Source organism: Garra rufa, chromosome 24 (assembly GCF_049309525.1).
Source record: "Garra rufa chromosome 24, GarRuf1.0, whole genome shotgun sequence".
Classification (NCBI taxonomy): domain Eukaryota; kingdom Metazoa; phylum Chordata; class Actinopteri; order Cypriniformes; family Cyprinidae; genus Garra; species Garra rufa.
The window spans coordinates 24,563,510-24,581,646 of record NC_133384.1 but is presented as its reverse complement, the minus strand read 5'-3'; the positions used below and the strand labels follow the sequence as shown (position 1 = coordinate 24,581,646).

The window sequence follows — 18,137 nt, the reverse complement described above, 5'->3', positions numbered from 1 at the left end:
GTTTATTTTTGTTCAACCTAGTCCAACAGACCAGTGCAATATTGCCATTAAGTGTAGCAATAGGATACAGTGTTTCCCCTTTCCATACTTTTTTTTCTTGGTACTTTACCCTACTTTGTGTAATAACGAAAACATTTATTTCAGTGAAAAAATAAGTCCAAAACTCTCTATTTTAACATTTTGAACAATAGGGCTTTACAATCTTTTGCTATTTTTTTTAAAAGAAATTCTTGTGTGTTTTAATTTTTCTCATAATCAAATGAAAGCATAAACATTTATTTGTTTTTAATTAAATGAAAAATAAACCTTTTTTAATTTTTGGCAAACAAACAGAGGTTTGCTGTTAAAATCAATAAATAATAATAATTTAACATTTAAATAATAATTGTAGTATTTTTTTCTACAATTAAGTGGTTAATCTTGTTGTTATATTTATTTTTTATCATATATATTGTTTTTTTGTCAGTTATTTAAATAGGAATATTGTTCTGTTTCATGTTAAACCGTACTTTTATTTTGACAGGTTGCCGTGAAGTTTCTGTGTGTAAAGTATGATATGATGCTAGTTAGTATGCGTGTAGTAAAAAAAACAAAAAAAAAAAACACGTCACCACCATTCATACATACAGATACAAACGGAACATGCAGGATTCATATTAAAACGGTCTTTTTGCATTTCAGTTTTGACAGACACTAGTCCATATCGCGATTTGAATTAAGTGACAGACCAACTTTTGATTAATCAATCCAAAAATCGACGAATTTACGTGGCATTCCGCGCTATAGTAAATTCGTTTTTTATGAATGGAGTCCGCGATCCAGTCCGTGTTTTCGTGGAGGAGACATTATAAACGCGCCCCCCTAAAATAATGGTAGGGGAAACACTGGGATATTTAGAAATATACTAGCCTACATTTCAGAAATCCTGGTACCCTATAGGTAGGTAGACCTTCTGTAAAAGCTTTGAGGTGATACTTGAGGCTCGATGTGTTCCAGTATAATCGGTCCGCCGAAACTCATCCAGTGAGAAACGTTCCGCGGTGCAAAATTAAGTGTGATTAATATGCGTTAAAAAAAATTAACGCGTTATTTTTGTGTAATTAATTAATCTAAATTAACGCGTTAAAGTCCCGGCCCTAAATATAATATATCCGTTTTACGTCATGGCCCCTTGTCAATTATTTCTTACGTTATATTATACAATATCATATTATATAAAAATAACAAAAATATGATAAAATAATAATAATAATAATAATAATAATAATAATAATAATATACTATTATATACAATATGATAGAATTAATTTTTACCTAATGCTTACAAATGTGTTGTTAAAAATGTATTTAATATATGTCAATATATTATATTATATATTATATTATATCATATCCTATTATCTGCTATGCGTCATTGCCTGTCATCAATTATTCCTTATATTATATCATATTATAATATATAAAAGTTTGAAACAGTATGTTTTGAAACGAGTATTTTATGCTCCCCATGGGCTGCTATTATTTGATTAAAAATACAGTAAAAAAAAAAATGCAAATAAATAAATAAAGTTATATTGTGAAATATATTCAAATATATTTAAAAAAGTTTTCTTAAATTGTAATCATATTTTAAAACAAAATTTATTTCTATGATGGCAAAGCTGAATTTTGCATCCTTAATTAATAAAAGTAAACATTTCCAAAAAATAAAAATAAATAAAATACATATATAATATAATAATAATTATATATATATATATAAAAATTATATATATATTTCCCTTTGCACAAAAAAATGTATGAGGTCAAGTGGCAAAGGTAGGGCAACTAAAAATCTGACCTACTTGCCCGACTGTGCCAGCAGAAAATAAATTTAAAAAAAAATCCTCATTGTTGAGCTCTGCGTACTGAGCCTTTGTTGCACGGTGCCCCTCATCCTCACCCCGAGATACAGAAAGACCTTCCGGGTCCTGACCGATCCCCCACCCACCCCACTTTTGAGGCTGTGAGTCTGCCGTGCTAATGAGAGCCTGTCCTTGCAGCTCTTGAGCGAAGGAATGAAGATGAATCAACTCTCCCACACTTATTCAGCCGGGAACAAAGAGCAGAGTTTAACCAACACGGATTCCGAGGGTCTCGGATCGCTCCACAGTCACACGCCACATCTCTGACACACACCCACTCTCGCTCTCTCACACATACAGAGTGCCGTCACACCGCTTTTGTGTCCAGGTTATGTGGGACGTTAGTGGAAAGAGCTTCACAATGAAAGATCCACAGGAAGCCTTTAGTGAGAATTAATGCCATTACCCAGTATAACCTCTGTGTGTGTGTGTGTGTGTGTGTGTGTGTGTGTGTGTGTTACACACATGGATCCACAGATCCAGCATACAGGCAGACAGGGCCATCACTACCAGCAAGCTCTATTGATCCTCAAGCATTAGAGGACTGTAAGTCACCAGCTGTGACCCATCACGACGCCGCTGGGACTGAGGATAGGGTGGGGAGGGATTGTGACTGAATCACCGCCTGGTCACGCCATCAGCATCGTGTGTAAACGGGTCTTAATAGATCTGGCAGTAAACAGACCCATGTTTCTAATCAATCAAAAGGGTATTATGGGTACTTTATACCAATTGGTGCAGGATCGTATGGCCTATAACTGTAAATAGACAGACTGATTTCGGTTGGGAAACAGGAAGGAACACTGCTAAGAAATGTAATCCTGAAAAAGCCACAGGTTTACATAATGTATACAAACACAGTGAACACATTCACATTAAAGGAAAAGCTTACTTCCAGAACAAAAATTTATTCACCCTTTTGTCATCTAAGATTTTCATGTCTTTCTTTCTTTAGTCGTAAAGGAGGAAAAATCAAAAGATTTCTCTCCATATAGTGGACTTCAATGGTGCCTGTGAGTTTGAACTTCCAAAATGCAGTTTCAATGTGCTCTAAACAATCCCAGTGGTGTGAAAAAGTGTTGGCCCCTTCCTGATTTTTATTTTTTTGCATGTTTGTCACACTTTAATGTTTCAGATCATCAAACTAATTTAAATATTAATCAAGGATAACACAAGTAAACACAACATGCAGTTTTTGAATGAAGTTTTTAATTATGAAGGGAAAACAAAATCCAAACCCACATGGCCCTGTGTGAAAAAGTGTTTGCCCCCTAAATGTAATAACTGGTTGGGCCACCCTTATCAGCAACAACTGCAATCAAGCGTTTGCGATAACTTGCAATGAGTCTGTTACAGCGCTGTGCAGGAATTTTGGCCCACTCGTCTTGGCAGAATTGCTGTAATTCAGCCACATTGGAGGGTTTTCGAGCATGAACCGCCTTTTTAAGGTCATGCCACAGCATCTCAATAGGATTCAGGTCAGGACTTTGACTAGGCCACTCCAAAGTCTTCATTTTGTTTTTCTTCAGCCATTCAGAGGTGGATTTGCTGGTGTGTTTTGGATCATTGTCCTGCTGCAGAGCCCAAGTTCGCTTCAGCTTGAGGTCACGAACAGATGGCCGGACATTGTCCTTCAGGAATTTTTGGTAGACGGCAGAATTCATGGTTCCATTTATCACAGCAAGTCTTCCAGGTCCAGAAGCAGCAAAACAGCCCCAGACCATCACACTACCACCATCATATTTTACTGTTGGTATAATGTTATTTTTCTGAAATGATGTGTTACTTTTACGCCAAATGGGACACACACCTTCCAAAAAGTTCAACTTTTGTCTCGTCAGTCCACAGAGTATTTTCTCAAAAGTCTTGGGGATCATCAAGATGTGTTCTGGCAAAACTGAGACGAGCCTTTATGTTCTTTTTGCTCAGCAGCGGTTTTTTGTCTTGGAACTCTGCCATGCAGGCCATTTTTGCCCAGTCTCTTTCTTATGGTGGAGTCATGAACACTGACCGTAACTGAGGCAAGAGAGGCCTGCAGTTCTTTAGATGTTGTTGTGGGGTCCTTTGTGACCTCTTAGATGAGTCGTCGCTGTGCTCTTGGGGTAATTTTGGTCGGCCGGCCACTCCTGGGAAGGTTCACAACTGTTCCATGCTTTCGCCATTTGTGGATAATGGCTCTCACTGTGGTTCGCTGGAGTCCCAAAGCTTTAGAAATGGCTTTATAACCTTTTCCAGACTGATAGATCTCAATTACTTTTTTTCTCATTTGTTCCTGAATTTATTTGGATCTCAACATGATGTGTAGCTTTTGAGGATCTTCTGGTCTACTTCACTTTGTCAGGCAGGTTCTATTTAAGTGATTTCTTGATTGCAAACAGGTGTGGTAGTAACCTGGCCTGGGTGTGGCTAGAGAAACTGAACTTAGGTGTGATAAACCACAGTTATGCTTTAACCATAGTTATGCTTTTCACACAGGGCCATGTGGGTTTGGATTTTGTTTTCCCTTCATAAAAAAAACCCTTCATTTAAAAACTGCATGTTGTGTTTACTTGTGTTATCTTTGATTAATATTTAAATTTGTTTGAGGATCTGAAACATTAAAGTGTGACAAACATGCAAAAAACTCAAAAATCATTAAGGGGGCCAACACTTTTTCACACCACTGTATATAATATAACATAATCATATGTCTGTTTGCTTTCATATTTCATGTGTAGAATAGAAGAAAAATGTTTCAATAATTTTTTTTTAATACGGAAGATTTAGAGAATAAACGCACTCTGACTCTTATAACACTCGCGCACGTATAAGAAAAACGAACAGTGTTCTACTCCAGATCACATAATTCAGTGGAAAATTTATAGAAATTATATTAAGAACATTGAATATCCATCTGTTCTCAAATGCAATGATAACAAGAGCGCATCCTCTTCTCTCTCGGAATACTCTTCTTCTGTGTTTGTTTACACTGTTTTTCGAAACAGCGCCACCACTGTCGTCCTTTTGTGCAACAGCAGCTGCTCCGGGCATGTAATGTAATGCTCAAATCTTATTGGACGGCCGTGTTTTCGCTTTGCGAAACTGAAAATATTCATCTGACTGGTTGTTAAAAAAAACATTCGCTTTTTCTGGTGAGCGCATCCATAGGAACCTGTTGTTTTATTCTAGCGCGATATTCGTGATATTCGTTTAGCTTTTTTGTGCTCAGTGTGGAAAGGCCTTTATCTAGCAAAACGATTGGTCATTTTCTAAAAAAAAAAAAAAAAAAAAAAATTATCATTTATATACCTTTTAACCTCAAATGTTCATCTTGTCTAGCTCTGCGTAAACTGTGTACTCTGGTTCAAGACAGTTAAGGTAGGCCAAAAATCTCATTTTCTACTCCAACTTCAAAACTGTCCTACATTGTGTCAGTTGTGTTGCTGTCTATGCAGGGTCAGAAAGCTCTCGGATTTCATCAAAAATAACTTAATTTGTGTTCCGAAGATGAATGAAGGGTTTGGAACAACATGAGGACGGGTAATTAATGACAGAATCTTCATTTTTCTGTGAACTATCCGTTTAAATGCGAATTTGTCAGGTTGACCAACAGCTTTACTATTAACCACATACAATAAATTTGATTCCACCTAAATAGCACACTTCTTTTTAACAATCTGCATGATCTAATGTATCATTCATTTCCATTTAAGGCATTATTCCAATCCCTAACCTTAACTACAAGCAGTAATAATAGTGGTGCTAGCTAATAACAGCAAATTAAATGCTCTCTGAGTCATTTTTAACCCAAGTTTGTTACTTAATCACACTCAGGCAAGTTCTGTGAATCAGGTGTGCAGGGCCATGCTGGAAGAGTGAGTCAGAGTAGATAAAAGACAGCATGATGTCTCGGCACTCTCTCACACAAATGACTGCAGAAGACGACAGAGATGGAGAGAAAGAGAGAGAGAGGTAAAAAGAGGCAAGAGTGGGTGTCCGCAAAGCGAGAGAAAGTCAGTCCAGATGGCCAGAGAAGATTAAATACCATCTGCCAGAGAGATCTGGAGACATAGCCAAACATTAGCACAAATAAGCGACACACACCACTCACGCCCTGTGTGTAGACATGGAAGATGCTGGACACATACAGTTCATCAGTGTCAGGGTCTGATCACAGAGCATGGGAGGATGACAGACAGTCATAGCTACCTGATGAGGGGATAATTCATTTTGAATTATGGAAAAATCTCACACAGTTCCCTGTTGTGACCTCTTCTCTGACGGAGTTGCGTGATCGTAAAAAATGTGTTGGTCATTGGACATGTACATGTGGTGCAGTGGATAAGCATCTCGGCTTGCAACCAAAAAGTCTGAACTACGGAGACCCATGAGTCATCATTACTGTGCACGTAATCCCAGGTCACTCCAGGGAAATTATTTGTAATAGGTGTATGTGCTGAATCAAAGTCATACTATTTTTGTTAACAACATCTAAATTTAAATGAATATAATGAATATAAGCTGTGCATTTTCACAAGGTGGAGCCAGTGAGCTGCTAACTGGAGTGATTCAGTGTTTTGCATCTGTTTTGAGAATGAATTTAAATATAATCCTGTTTATAAACTCTCAAATAGCTTCCAGATAAAATGAAGTGGCTGATTGCAAACTAAATATAACGAACATACACTTTCAGTCCTTCCTTTCCATTTTATTAGCCGTTCTGAGAAAGAGAGCTGCTTTAAGACCATTTAACCGAGCACATGACTAATGCATTCACACACTCTCCTACTCATTAACTCTCATTACGCTACTGAAATACTGTTTACCCTCATACGCCCCATTAAACACAGGGATCGGAACAAGTCCAGGTGAACACACACATGCACATAAAAACAACCACAAAAGTGTGCAAAATAGACACATAAACACCCACATGCATTTATAAAACCTGAATCTTAAATGGACATAGTCACATGTACTCTTGTATTTGACAAATATATAGTGGGAGAGCATTTAATTTTTAAACAAAACATAAGAAATTATAGTTGAGGTCATATCTGCGAGATGTTAATTATTTTACCAAAATAAGAGGGGTCATACAAAATGCACGTTATTTTTTATTTAGTACTGTCTTCATTAAGATATTTCACATAAAAGAGGTTTACATATAGTCCACAAGAGAGAATAATAGTTACATTTATAAAAATGACCCTGTTCAAAAGTTTACATACACTGTGTTGTTACCAGGGGCGGCTGGCCCATGGTGGGCGATAGTGCATCGCCCTCCTTGAGCCACGCGAAAAAAGAGAGGAGAAAAAGACTCTTATTTTGCTGGTCCTAGTCTGCATATTACTGTACAATCAACAGCCTTCCAACCTAAAACCCCGCCCCCTTGGGGCGATCTCAGTCAGATTGAAAATCGCCCCAGCCGGTCTCATAGAGTTATATTGTGAGATTTTTTTTTTCAAATTTTGAACCCTACAATGCATTTCAATGGGCACCGGGAGGGCTCGCCCCAACATGATTTCGTAATACGCACTGATGCATGCTCAAAGATGTACAGCACGCACGCACGCGTGTAGCGAGACGTCTGAATGCGTTGGCCATGCTTTCAATGGAGAAGGAACTTGTCAGGAACATGCCTGATTTTAATGAGAGGGTAATTGATCACTTTGCCTGCTTAAAAGAGAGGCGAGCAAAATTTCAATACAAGTGATGTGTGCTATTAAATGGTGAATTGTTTATGTTATCACGGTCGTAGCCAGCTATGAGGTCACCGTGGTCCGGACCTCGGTCATTTTTTATATTCAAAAATAAAATGTCAAGCTCTTTGAATGATTATTTAGCCGTTTAAACCACCTCATATCACATGAGTGTTTGCCATTCATGTTGCTGCGAGAAGCTAGCGCAGTGAACGGGGCTTGAGAACGCGTTGAGTGAGAGCGCGGGTGCAGCAGCCTCCGTTTGTTGCCAGATCCACCTATTATACCTCTCTTTTTTTTTTGACTCGTTTGTCCAAATTAGTGTGACACTTTGGGACGTTTATAAAGTGGAAAGTTGAACGTTAGTTTTATGTCAGTGTCATTATTCTAACGTTATTTTTATAACTTGTTAAAATAAAAATTCCCTCAGCAAAAAAAAAAAACGAACTTTCCATGTAAAACATTATACTGAATAAAAAATCTTTCACAATCATCTACATGTCTGTCTATTTTGAAGTTTAGGCTATATGTAGTGCATTTGTGGGTGTTATTATAGCACAATTCTTAACACCTCACTAATTTTCAAACCCTGGTTACGGCCTTGTATGTTATAGCCTATGTTGTATTCTCCAAATGTTGAATTTTAAATAGTTGTATTGATTGCATATTGGCAGCCAAATTTATACTGAATATGTTCTGGAAAGATTTGATTAATTACAGTTTTAATATGAGAAATAAAAAGTCTTTAATTGTAAAGCAGTATGGCTTTTTTTTTTTTTACTCTTAGAGGGCAAACTAGTTGATGACAATGTGTCTCTTGATGGCCATGGTGGAAGTGTTTCAGTGTATTTGAGACCATTGCGATAAATTTAATATAGCTGTTCAAAATACTGTACAGTTTGTACAATTCATGCCTGATGTTGCCATCTAGGAACAGGGAAACCAAATCAAACAATGTAATGTAATGCTGTAAAGTTGGCTATCTGAATTTTATCATAATTTTACCCATTAAAGTGGTTATCTTTACCATCATCGGAACAGTTGCCCCCCCAGAGATATTTGTCAGGAGCCGCCACTGGTTGTTACTTGAATTTTTTTGTTTAGTGATAGTTGTTTATGCGTCCCTTGTTTGTCCTGAACAGTTAAACTGCCAGCTGTTCTTCAGAAAAATCCTTCAGGTCCCACAAATTTAGTTTTTTTCAACATTTTTGTGTATTTGAACCCTTTCCAACAATGACTTGATGATTTTGAGATCCATCTTTTAACACTGAGGGACTCATATGCAACTATTACAAAAAGTTCAAACGCTCACTGATGTTTCAGAAAGAGACACAATGCATTAAGAGTCGGGGGTGAATACTTTTGAACAGAATGAAGATGTGTACATTTTTCGTATTTTGCTCAAATATCTTTTTTTTTTTTTTATTTAGTACTGCCCTTCAGAAGCTACAGAACATACTTACATGTTTCCCATAAGACAAAATAAGTTAAATCTACCCTGAGATTTCAACCCCTGGCTTTTAATGCATTGTTTATCATTCTGAAGCATCAGTGAGCGCTTAAACTTTCTGTAATAATTATATATGAGTCCCTCAGTTGTCCTCAGTGTGAAAAGATGGATCTCAAAATCATATAGTCATTGTTGGAAAGGGTTCAAATACACAAAATTGCTGAAAAACCAATAAATTTGTGGGACATCAATGATTTTTCTGAAAAACATTGGGCAGCTTAACTGTTCAGGACAAACAAGAATTAACAACTATCAAAAAAAAAAAAAAAAAAAAAAAAAACTTTATAAAAAATAACATGCTTTTTGTATGATCTCTCTTATTTTGGTCAAATAATTTGCTACAAAAAAAAAAAAATCTCCTACAAAATATATATAAAATTGTTCTCACTTAAAACTCAATCTATTTTGTTTCAATTAATTAATTCATTCATTCATTCATTTTGTATTTCATGATTATATTTATGTTTTAATGATGTTTAGTTATTCGTATTGGTATATTCATTTTTTTGCAGTGCATGCAACATTTAATGCCATGACTTTCTGCTCTGATTTTAATTTGTGGAAAGGCAGATTAGGTTCATTAAAGACCTTAGCAAAGCCTGTATATACAATGTATTATAGTAAAAAAAAAATTAATTACATTTTTACAGTAATAATAATTGTATGACCTTTGAGAGTGACCCCTCTGGACGAATTATAGTAAAATTAATTTAGAAATGAGAAAATATGCTTAATTGTTATAAAAAATTCATATCTTTAATTATTATTATGTAAAATATGAGGTGTTGTCATGATATTTTCCAACACAAGGTCAAAAACAAGTGTGAATACAAAAGAAGCAAGGAAATAACCATTAAACATCTAACCCACGTCTATCACATAACATCTGCAAAGTAGCAGCTTTCAGACACTCTATACATTTGAGTGTGTGCTTATATGTGGGGACGTTCAGAGAGAGAGAGAAAAAAAAAAGGAAATACTCTAGAGAATGTTTTTGATGGCCTAGCTTTCCTCGCAAACAAGATCCATAGGTCCATCTGCCCTGCATTTAAAAATCAATGCTTCTCAGCACCAGCAAGGGAGGAAGACGGGGGAGTGTTTTAGTGGGAGAGGAGACCTAAAAAGTCTTGGCCGTTTCCTGTATGAGGTCAGACTACATGATGTCATAATGGACTCGTTACATGCGCGTTACAGAAACTCATTAATGGCATCTAAGTGTAGGAAGAATCCTTCCTGAACAAGAACAACCATTAGAGAAACGCTCCCACAAACAAAAACAATGAGCACTTTGTTGTCTAGGCTGGTATCTTTTCAGCAGGGGCACAGGAATGCTGGGCCCCCATACAATGAGTATGGTACAGTGCCGCTCAGTGTGACTGTAAGGGTTTCCAGCTTCTCCACCATGCATACGGCAATCAGAGGACCAATCGATGTGATTGCCATCTATGGGGAACACGTAATCAATAGCTGGTTTTTATCACTAGCTCGCCATGGAGGGACATTTCAGACCGCCGTCTTAGAAGAGCCACTTCTCTACACTGCATCCTTGAAAAGAAGCTCCTTGACAAATGTCAAGTGTTACAAAACACTGAACTCCTACAATATAAGGAGATCAAAGCCCATGAGGGGAGGCGCATTAAAAAAATGAGAAGGACAGGGATAAAAAGGTAGAAAGAGCTTGAGAAACAGACAGCGAGAGTGTAGAAACGGGGGGAAACATGACACTCACTTGACATGATAGATTTTCATCTTCTCCCGTAGAGTCCTCCAAGACATGATGGGGCTCCGTCTGTCATGTGAGAGAAAAGTGAATATGGAAAATCAGTGTCTCATGAACCATTGCGAATAGAAAAAAATGATATAATGCGTTAAAGGTTTCTGAACCGCATTGAACACAGTAGCGCATAGGCAGACCTTTGACTAACAGCATAATGCCTGATTCGCATTGTGGCTTATTTTGGCCAAGAACTGCCAACTTAGACAGGAAGAGACCATTTGAGCATCACAGAACATCCACAGTTCATTCTGTATTTTTTTATGTGCCAGATAAAACCAGAATAAACAATCTCTATGAACTTTGGGATTAGAATTTCTGTTTGTGAAAAAGTAATAAGCACTGGAAAACATGCTTCAGATAAAAGAGTTTTAAATGTTTAATGTCTTTAATTTGTGGCGTAAGATTGTTTATTTTCTTTTCCCTTCTCTATACATCCTTCCGTTAATTATTCTTTCTTCCTTCCCTTTTTCCTTTCCGTCTATCCTTTCTCCATTATTTTCTTCCCTTTTTTCTATTCATCCATCATCTACCCTTCCTTGCATTCTTCCTCCATTTTTTTCCCTTCATCCATTCATTCATCCTTCTTTCTTCTCTCCATTCTTACTCCTTTCTTGCTTCCATCATTTCCTTCCTTTTTCCATTCTTTCTCCATATGTTCTTTCTTCCTATCCTTCCATCATCCATCTATCCATACTTTCCTCTTCTTTTAATTCCCATTTTTTAACTATTCTTCCTTCCATGTTTCCTCCATCCTTCCATCCATACATCCATCTTTCCATTCTTCCTCCATTTTTTACTCTCCAATCTTTTTTTACCTCTTTTACTTCAATCATTTATATTTTTCTGTCTTCTTTCCATTCTTCCTCCATTTTTCCCTCACTCCAATCTTTTTTACTCATGTCCTTTCATCATCATATATATTTCTGTCTTCTTTCCTTTCCTTCTCTATTCTTGTCCTTTCTCCAACTTTATTTCCTCATTTCCTTCATCCATTCATCCATCCATCCTTAATCTTTTTTTCCTTTCTTTTTTGTTCCCAACCATTTATTCATCCATATTTTCTTCTTCTTTTCATTCCAATTTTTCATCCATTCTTCCTTCCATGTTTCCTCCTTTATTCCATTCTTTCATCTATCCATACATCTTTCCATTATTCCTCCATTTTTCCCTGACTCCAATCTTCAAATAATTTTTTATTTATTTTTTGAACATTATTTTCATATTACAGTCAATACCCCCCAAAATGGCCAATTTTGTCTACATACTATTTTGTCTAAATACATTAAATATTACACAAAACACTAAAAACAATCTTTTTAAATGGGAAATTAAAAGTGAATCTAGGCATTTCAATATTATTGTGTTCAGTATGAAAAATAGATATGTGACCCTGGACCACAAAACCAATCATAAGGTTAAATTTTACAAAACTGAGATATATACATCATATGAAAGCACAATAAATAAGCTTTCTATTGATGTATGGTTTGTTAGGATAGGACAATATTTGGCCGAGATACATCTATTTGAAAATCTGGAATATGAGGGTGAAAAAAAATCAAAATATTGAGAAAATCACCTTTAAAGTTGTCCAAATTAAGTTCTTAACAATGCATAATACTAATCAAAAATTACATTTTGATATATTTATAGTAGGAACTTTACAAAAAATCTTCATGGAACATGATCTTTACTTAATTTCCTAATGATTTTTGGCTTAAAAGAAAAATCTATAATTTTGACCCATACTATGTATTTTTGGCTATTGCTACAAATATACCCCAGCGACTTAAGACTGGTTTTGTGGTCCAGGGTCACATATTAATTTGGAGATTTGTTAAAGGTTAAATAACAGTGTTATAAAAATGTGTATGTTTTTTAAAGATTAACTTTGAGTGATGAATATGGAAGCCTATTTTTACCACATAAGAAAAAAGTAATCTTTTGGTAAAAGTCATAAACATGACATGAACATTTATACATTTCTGACAGTCTAAATTATCACACAGTCAAATTTTTGAGATAAGAATTAATACTTACGACATAAAAAGCCAGATTTCACAATGTCATAATTTCACATTTTGCTTCTCATATTATGACATAGTATATAATAATTAAAATTTTTATATCATAATTATGATATAATTATAATTATGATTATAACATATTTTGATAAATCATTATTATGATTTAAAGGATTATAACCATGACAAACATTTATTGGTAAATTTATGACGGTCAAAATGATCAAAGTCAAATCTTTGAGATAAGATCTCATAATGACATAAAAATTACATTTAGTTTTTCTCATATTATGACTTGGTATATAGTAATTTCACATTTGATATCATAATTATGACTTTCCAAAGCATGATTTTTTTTTTCAGAATTTTTTTCCTGACATACATAATGTCATAATTGACAAAAAAGCCATATATTACAATGCCATAATTTTAATAAAATAATAATAATAATAATGAATTATGAATTTATGACATAAAGTCTAAATTACAATTAAGTCAAATTTTTGAGGAAAAAAACTGACATAAAAAGCCACATTTTACAATGCCATAATTTGACTTTTCAAAGCCTGTTTTATTTTCTGATGTCTTTTTTTCTGTTTTTTTTTCTGATGTACATAGCACTTGTGTCATAATTATGGTATTTAGTTTTTTCTAAGTAATTTCAAATTTTATATCATAATTATGACTTTCCAAAGCATGACTTTTTTTCTGAAGGTTTTTTTTAGAAACTTTTCTGACATACATAAGTGTTAAAATATGTAGTGGTTTAAAGATAAACTTTGAATACCTTTTAGTAAATCATAATTAGGACATTAAAAAGTCACAACCGTGACATACACATTTATTTATATAAATACATTTTTAAGATAAGAACTTGTAATTACAACATAAAAAGCCACATTTTACAATGTCACAACTATGAATTTATCATAATTTGAACAATAATAATAATGAATTATGAATTTATGACATAGTCAATGTAAAACAAAAACTCATAATTGACATAAAAAGACACATTTTACAATGCCATAATTTTTTTGGTCATAATTTTGACATTTTGCTTCTCTCATATTATGACTTAATAAATACATAATAATTTCAAATTTTATATCATAATTATGACTTTCCAAAGCATGATTTTTTTCCCCCTCAATTTTCTAAAAAAATATGTAGGGTTTTTAACGATAAACTTTGAATATTTTTTTGTAAATCATAATTATGACATTAAAAAGTCACAACATGACATTTATAAATAATACATTTTTTAAATAAGAACTTATAATTACAACCTAAAAAGCCACATTTTACAATGTCATAACTATGAATTTATCATAATTTTTTTCTCATGTTTTTTTTTTTTTTTTTTCAGAATTTTTGGATGTACATAACAGTGTTTTTAAATATTAACTTTAAGTGATGAATATGGAAGTCCATTTCAACCACACAAGAAATAAAGGCATCTTTTAGTAAATTTTTGATGGGGTGGAAAATGATCGTCACAGTAAACATGATTAATAAGTAACGGTAAACGTGATTAATAGTGCTGCCGTCAGACAATCTGATTGGAGGTTTTTAGTTTTGTATAAAATATGAATCATCAGACTGTCATTGAACTGTGGGCGGTCTGTAGGCAGCCCGTCTGAGGCTGAGACTACACTGAACAGAACAATCGCAATGTGGATCAGTTTCTAAGTGCGATACAAAGCCTTGATTACTACAGCAGACAAACTCTCGTGCCAGTACGAACGTCTGCTCCTCTGCACCAAATGACAGTGGTGGAACGTCTCGTTAGACCGGGCCTACATGCTGTCATTGACTGTTTAGGGTTAATTAGTCAGGGTGGCGACTCAGACGGGCCGATCTGTCAGCGCGCAGGAGTGAAACTGACGGATGGCCCGTGATCATCTGCTGCCTGGAGAGAAACATTGTGTTACAGTACCTGCCTCTTTTCTTTCTGCGTTTTTCACAATACCCTCTTGGCAGACTTTATTACATGGGGATCAATGGGGTTGTAGCAGTAATTTCTGAACACGTGCCACAGCCTGTGCTATTCCAGAGCAGGCTGGACTGAATATGAGTTTGAAAACCTACTGGATAAACCTGCAGTAATTTGCATGTGCGTTACTGAATTCACAGAATCGTTATCCTTTGCAAATCAGCGTGGGAAAAGTCAAAGCAAGGGGTATTGAATTTTTAGGAAATTTTAAGCGATTAAACTGATCAAACTAGGTTGTGACAAAGTGATGTGGGTTTATGACTACAGTTAATTAATTTTTAAAACTTTGTTATAGGTAAAATAACCCTCGGAATCATTCTAATGTACTTTCAGCCACAGATATCAAAAATTTGGTCTAAAATTTCTTAGATTTAATATGTGTTAGATGTTTGGTTAAATGTTTAACCCAAGCTTCTGGGTCATTTATTTTAACTCAACTATTGCTTAAAAATGTATATATATATTTTTTTCTTAAAATGAACCTAAAATAGGCTGGAAATTAACATTTATTAATATGTTCAATAAATGGACATTTATTGAAAAGTTGAATAAATAATAATTAAATAATACACATTTTTAAAATTGCGTATTAATAAATGTTCATCTCTTGATTATTGCTGATGCCTCATTATGTTTCATTTTTTTTAATTTACAAACTATTTTGGGCTCATTTTAAGCCAGCCATATAGTGATTTTTAAACAACAGTTGAATTAAATAAAACTACTTAATTCCTGGGTTTGTCCATATTTCACACAGCACTGGGCTGTTTTTAACCCAGCATTTTTTAGAGTGTAATCTAAGAAGAATCAAGCATTTTATATATTAAAAAACCCTCTTAAGAAGAAAACATTAATTTTAGTGGGAAAATTTGCACGTTAAAACGACAGTTTACATAAAATAAAAATTCTATGGAACAAGAAAAGGAGAAATTAGGCAGAATATTCTCAGCCACCGTCTCCTTTTGTTCTCCACATGCAGGAAAACATTTCAAACTCAGAATAATTTGTGGGTGGGTAAATGATTTTGTGTCATTACTCAAAACATGTGAACAATTAATAAAATAAAATATGTGTGAATTATAATAAAGTAAACTGTCACATATTATACCCAAAAAAATCCTCCATACAGTAGAACTGATACAAATTGGGGACCAAAAGTTTTATTTGGCACTTTGACTGACCATGTTTTGTTACATACCTTTCTATCAAAGTTATCTGACATTATCAAGATGAATTTGTACTGAAACAGTTTAACTCTTGAGTTCATATCATATGTTATTACCATTTTCTAAACTATAGCGAATAAGATGTAATAATGTGAGAAATTGTAAAAGTGTCTGAATACATTTGGTTAGACTGTAATTCATTTGCGATTAATCAAGATGAATTTACTCTGACACAGTTTAACTCGGAGTTCTTGTCATATTTTATTATCATTTTCTAAACTATACCGAATAAACTGCTATAATGTGAGAAATTCTGAAGGTGTCTGAATAAAAATTTGGCTTTACTGTACATAGCAAACTTATAATGGTAGAGTAATGTGGGCTCATGATAACCCCTGGAATCATTCCAATGTACTTTCAGCCACAGATACAAAAAATGTATACAGAACAAGAAAAGAAATCATGCAGAACAGCCTCAGCTAACAATCATTGTCATTCTTCCTAACATTTCCTTTTGTGCTCCAAACATGTTTGGAATAATTGTAGGTGAATAATGATGAAAGAATTTTCATTTTCATGTTTAAATTATGTAGAATTTCTCTTTAGAATTGCCTGGAATGATCCTAAAAATGTCCAAAAAAAACATCTTTTGTATCTGCCTGATCTCATGACTCAAAGCATGCAAGCAATTAAAAAAAAAAATAATGTTAGACAAAACCACATAGACATATTATAATTATTACATTAAATAGGTTAAATAAACTGATTTACATAAATTCCTCGATGATAACGCAAAGATTCCCACATATGAACCGATTCATCATCCAACTGTCATCATCACAGCCCCGGTATGAATCAGACCGAGACTCGTGAACATTACGTAGTCTCATTCATTAAAACTTCAGTCTCCATTAACAAAGCGTAGTGATCAAGGTAAACTCATATGCTATTTCCAAAGTAACTACAAGTCAAAAAAGAAGAAAAAAAATATCCGTGGCCTTTGGCAAACGGATCGTTTTAAAAGCTTTTACGCACAGACATAACACGGGTCATACTCTCTAACAGCTAATCCCCAACATCGGATATACAGATAAAGATCTGGAACAGGTTGTACAACAACGACACACAGAAACGGCCTCTAAAAACAGAAGTAATGCTTTTATAATTACCATATGGGTGAAATAAACCTTTAAATAACGTAGAGACTCACCTCGCTCGCCGCACTCCCGATTGCCATCTTTCGCCAAGGGTCAACTAGTTGTGCCAGGGGCATCTTCACTTTTTGCAGGTTGCTTCTTTTATAAACCAGACTCAAAAGAACAATTCTGAGGTACTTTGGGGAGATTACGCCTGTTTGTTTCCGCGCTCTTTACGCTGAGGGAAGAAAGCTGGGAATCCGTTACATGCGTAACGCATCCAAAAGCGCCGCCACCTTTTCCTCCACTCACCTCTGTCAGTCAGTGGAGCGTTTCCATAGAAATACAATGACCGTGCCCCTGATCTGAGCCAGTCGCCCTCTATCTCTCGCCACTGTCCCCTTTTGACAGAAAAAAAACACGTTCACGCTCTCTATTCACTTCCGCTTCTTTCAATATGACGCATCGCATTGGCTGATATGCTTGTCAGTCATTCTCAGAGGGCGGGGCTGAGGCTGTGGCGCTCGTCATAGACCGACAGGTGAGAGCGCATTGCATTCGATGCCACAACCTGGGATCTGAGCTGACACGTTTTTTACATAATAAGTACATTCAATTAATATAATACTTTAGCAAATCTGTACGGTCAGCAATATTATAATTATAATCTTTACAAATTCATACACAAAAATGTTTTATTTTATTTTCCACATGTGATCATAAATGAAAATCAGTTTATTTTCATTTTAATAGTTATTTCTAATGTCCTGTCTTAATATCTTTTGCTTACACTTAAGTCCTCTCTGCACATATATTTAAAAATCTTACGTGTAATACTATGTGTAGACTAGTCAATGCGTGGACTGATTTATAATCATCTATCGTAATTTTTGGGTGGCATCAAATGACACTGGAATGCATGTAAGAATGTACCTTGCTTGCC

The 18,137-nt window shown here is 34.8% G+C and overlaps 1 protein-coding gene across 1 annotated transcript in view; it reads right to left on the bottom strand.

Moving 5' to 3' along the window:
- rps6ka3b (ribosomal protein S6 kinase, polypeptide 3b) overlaps positions 1-17,610 on the bottom strand; it is a 62,886-nt gene extending 45,276 nt beyond the window's left edge. The window contains exons 1-2 of the mRNA XM_073830315.1: positions 17,269-17,610; positions 10,825-10,884 (exon numbers count right to left, since the gene is read on the bottom strand). Coding sequence (XP_073686416.1) covers positions 10,825-10,884; positions 17,269-17,331 — 123 coding nt within the window. The 5' untranslated portion in view covers positions 17,332-17,610. The remainder of the gene's footprint in view (positions 1-10,824; positions 10,885-17,268) is intronic.
- Between the last annotated feature and the right edge of the window lie 527 nt (positions 17,611-18,137).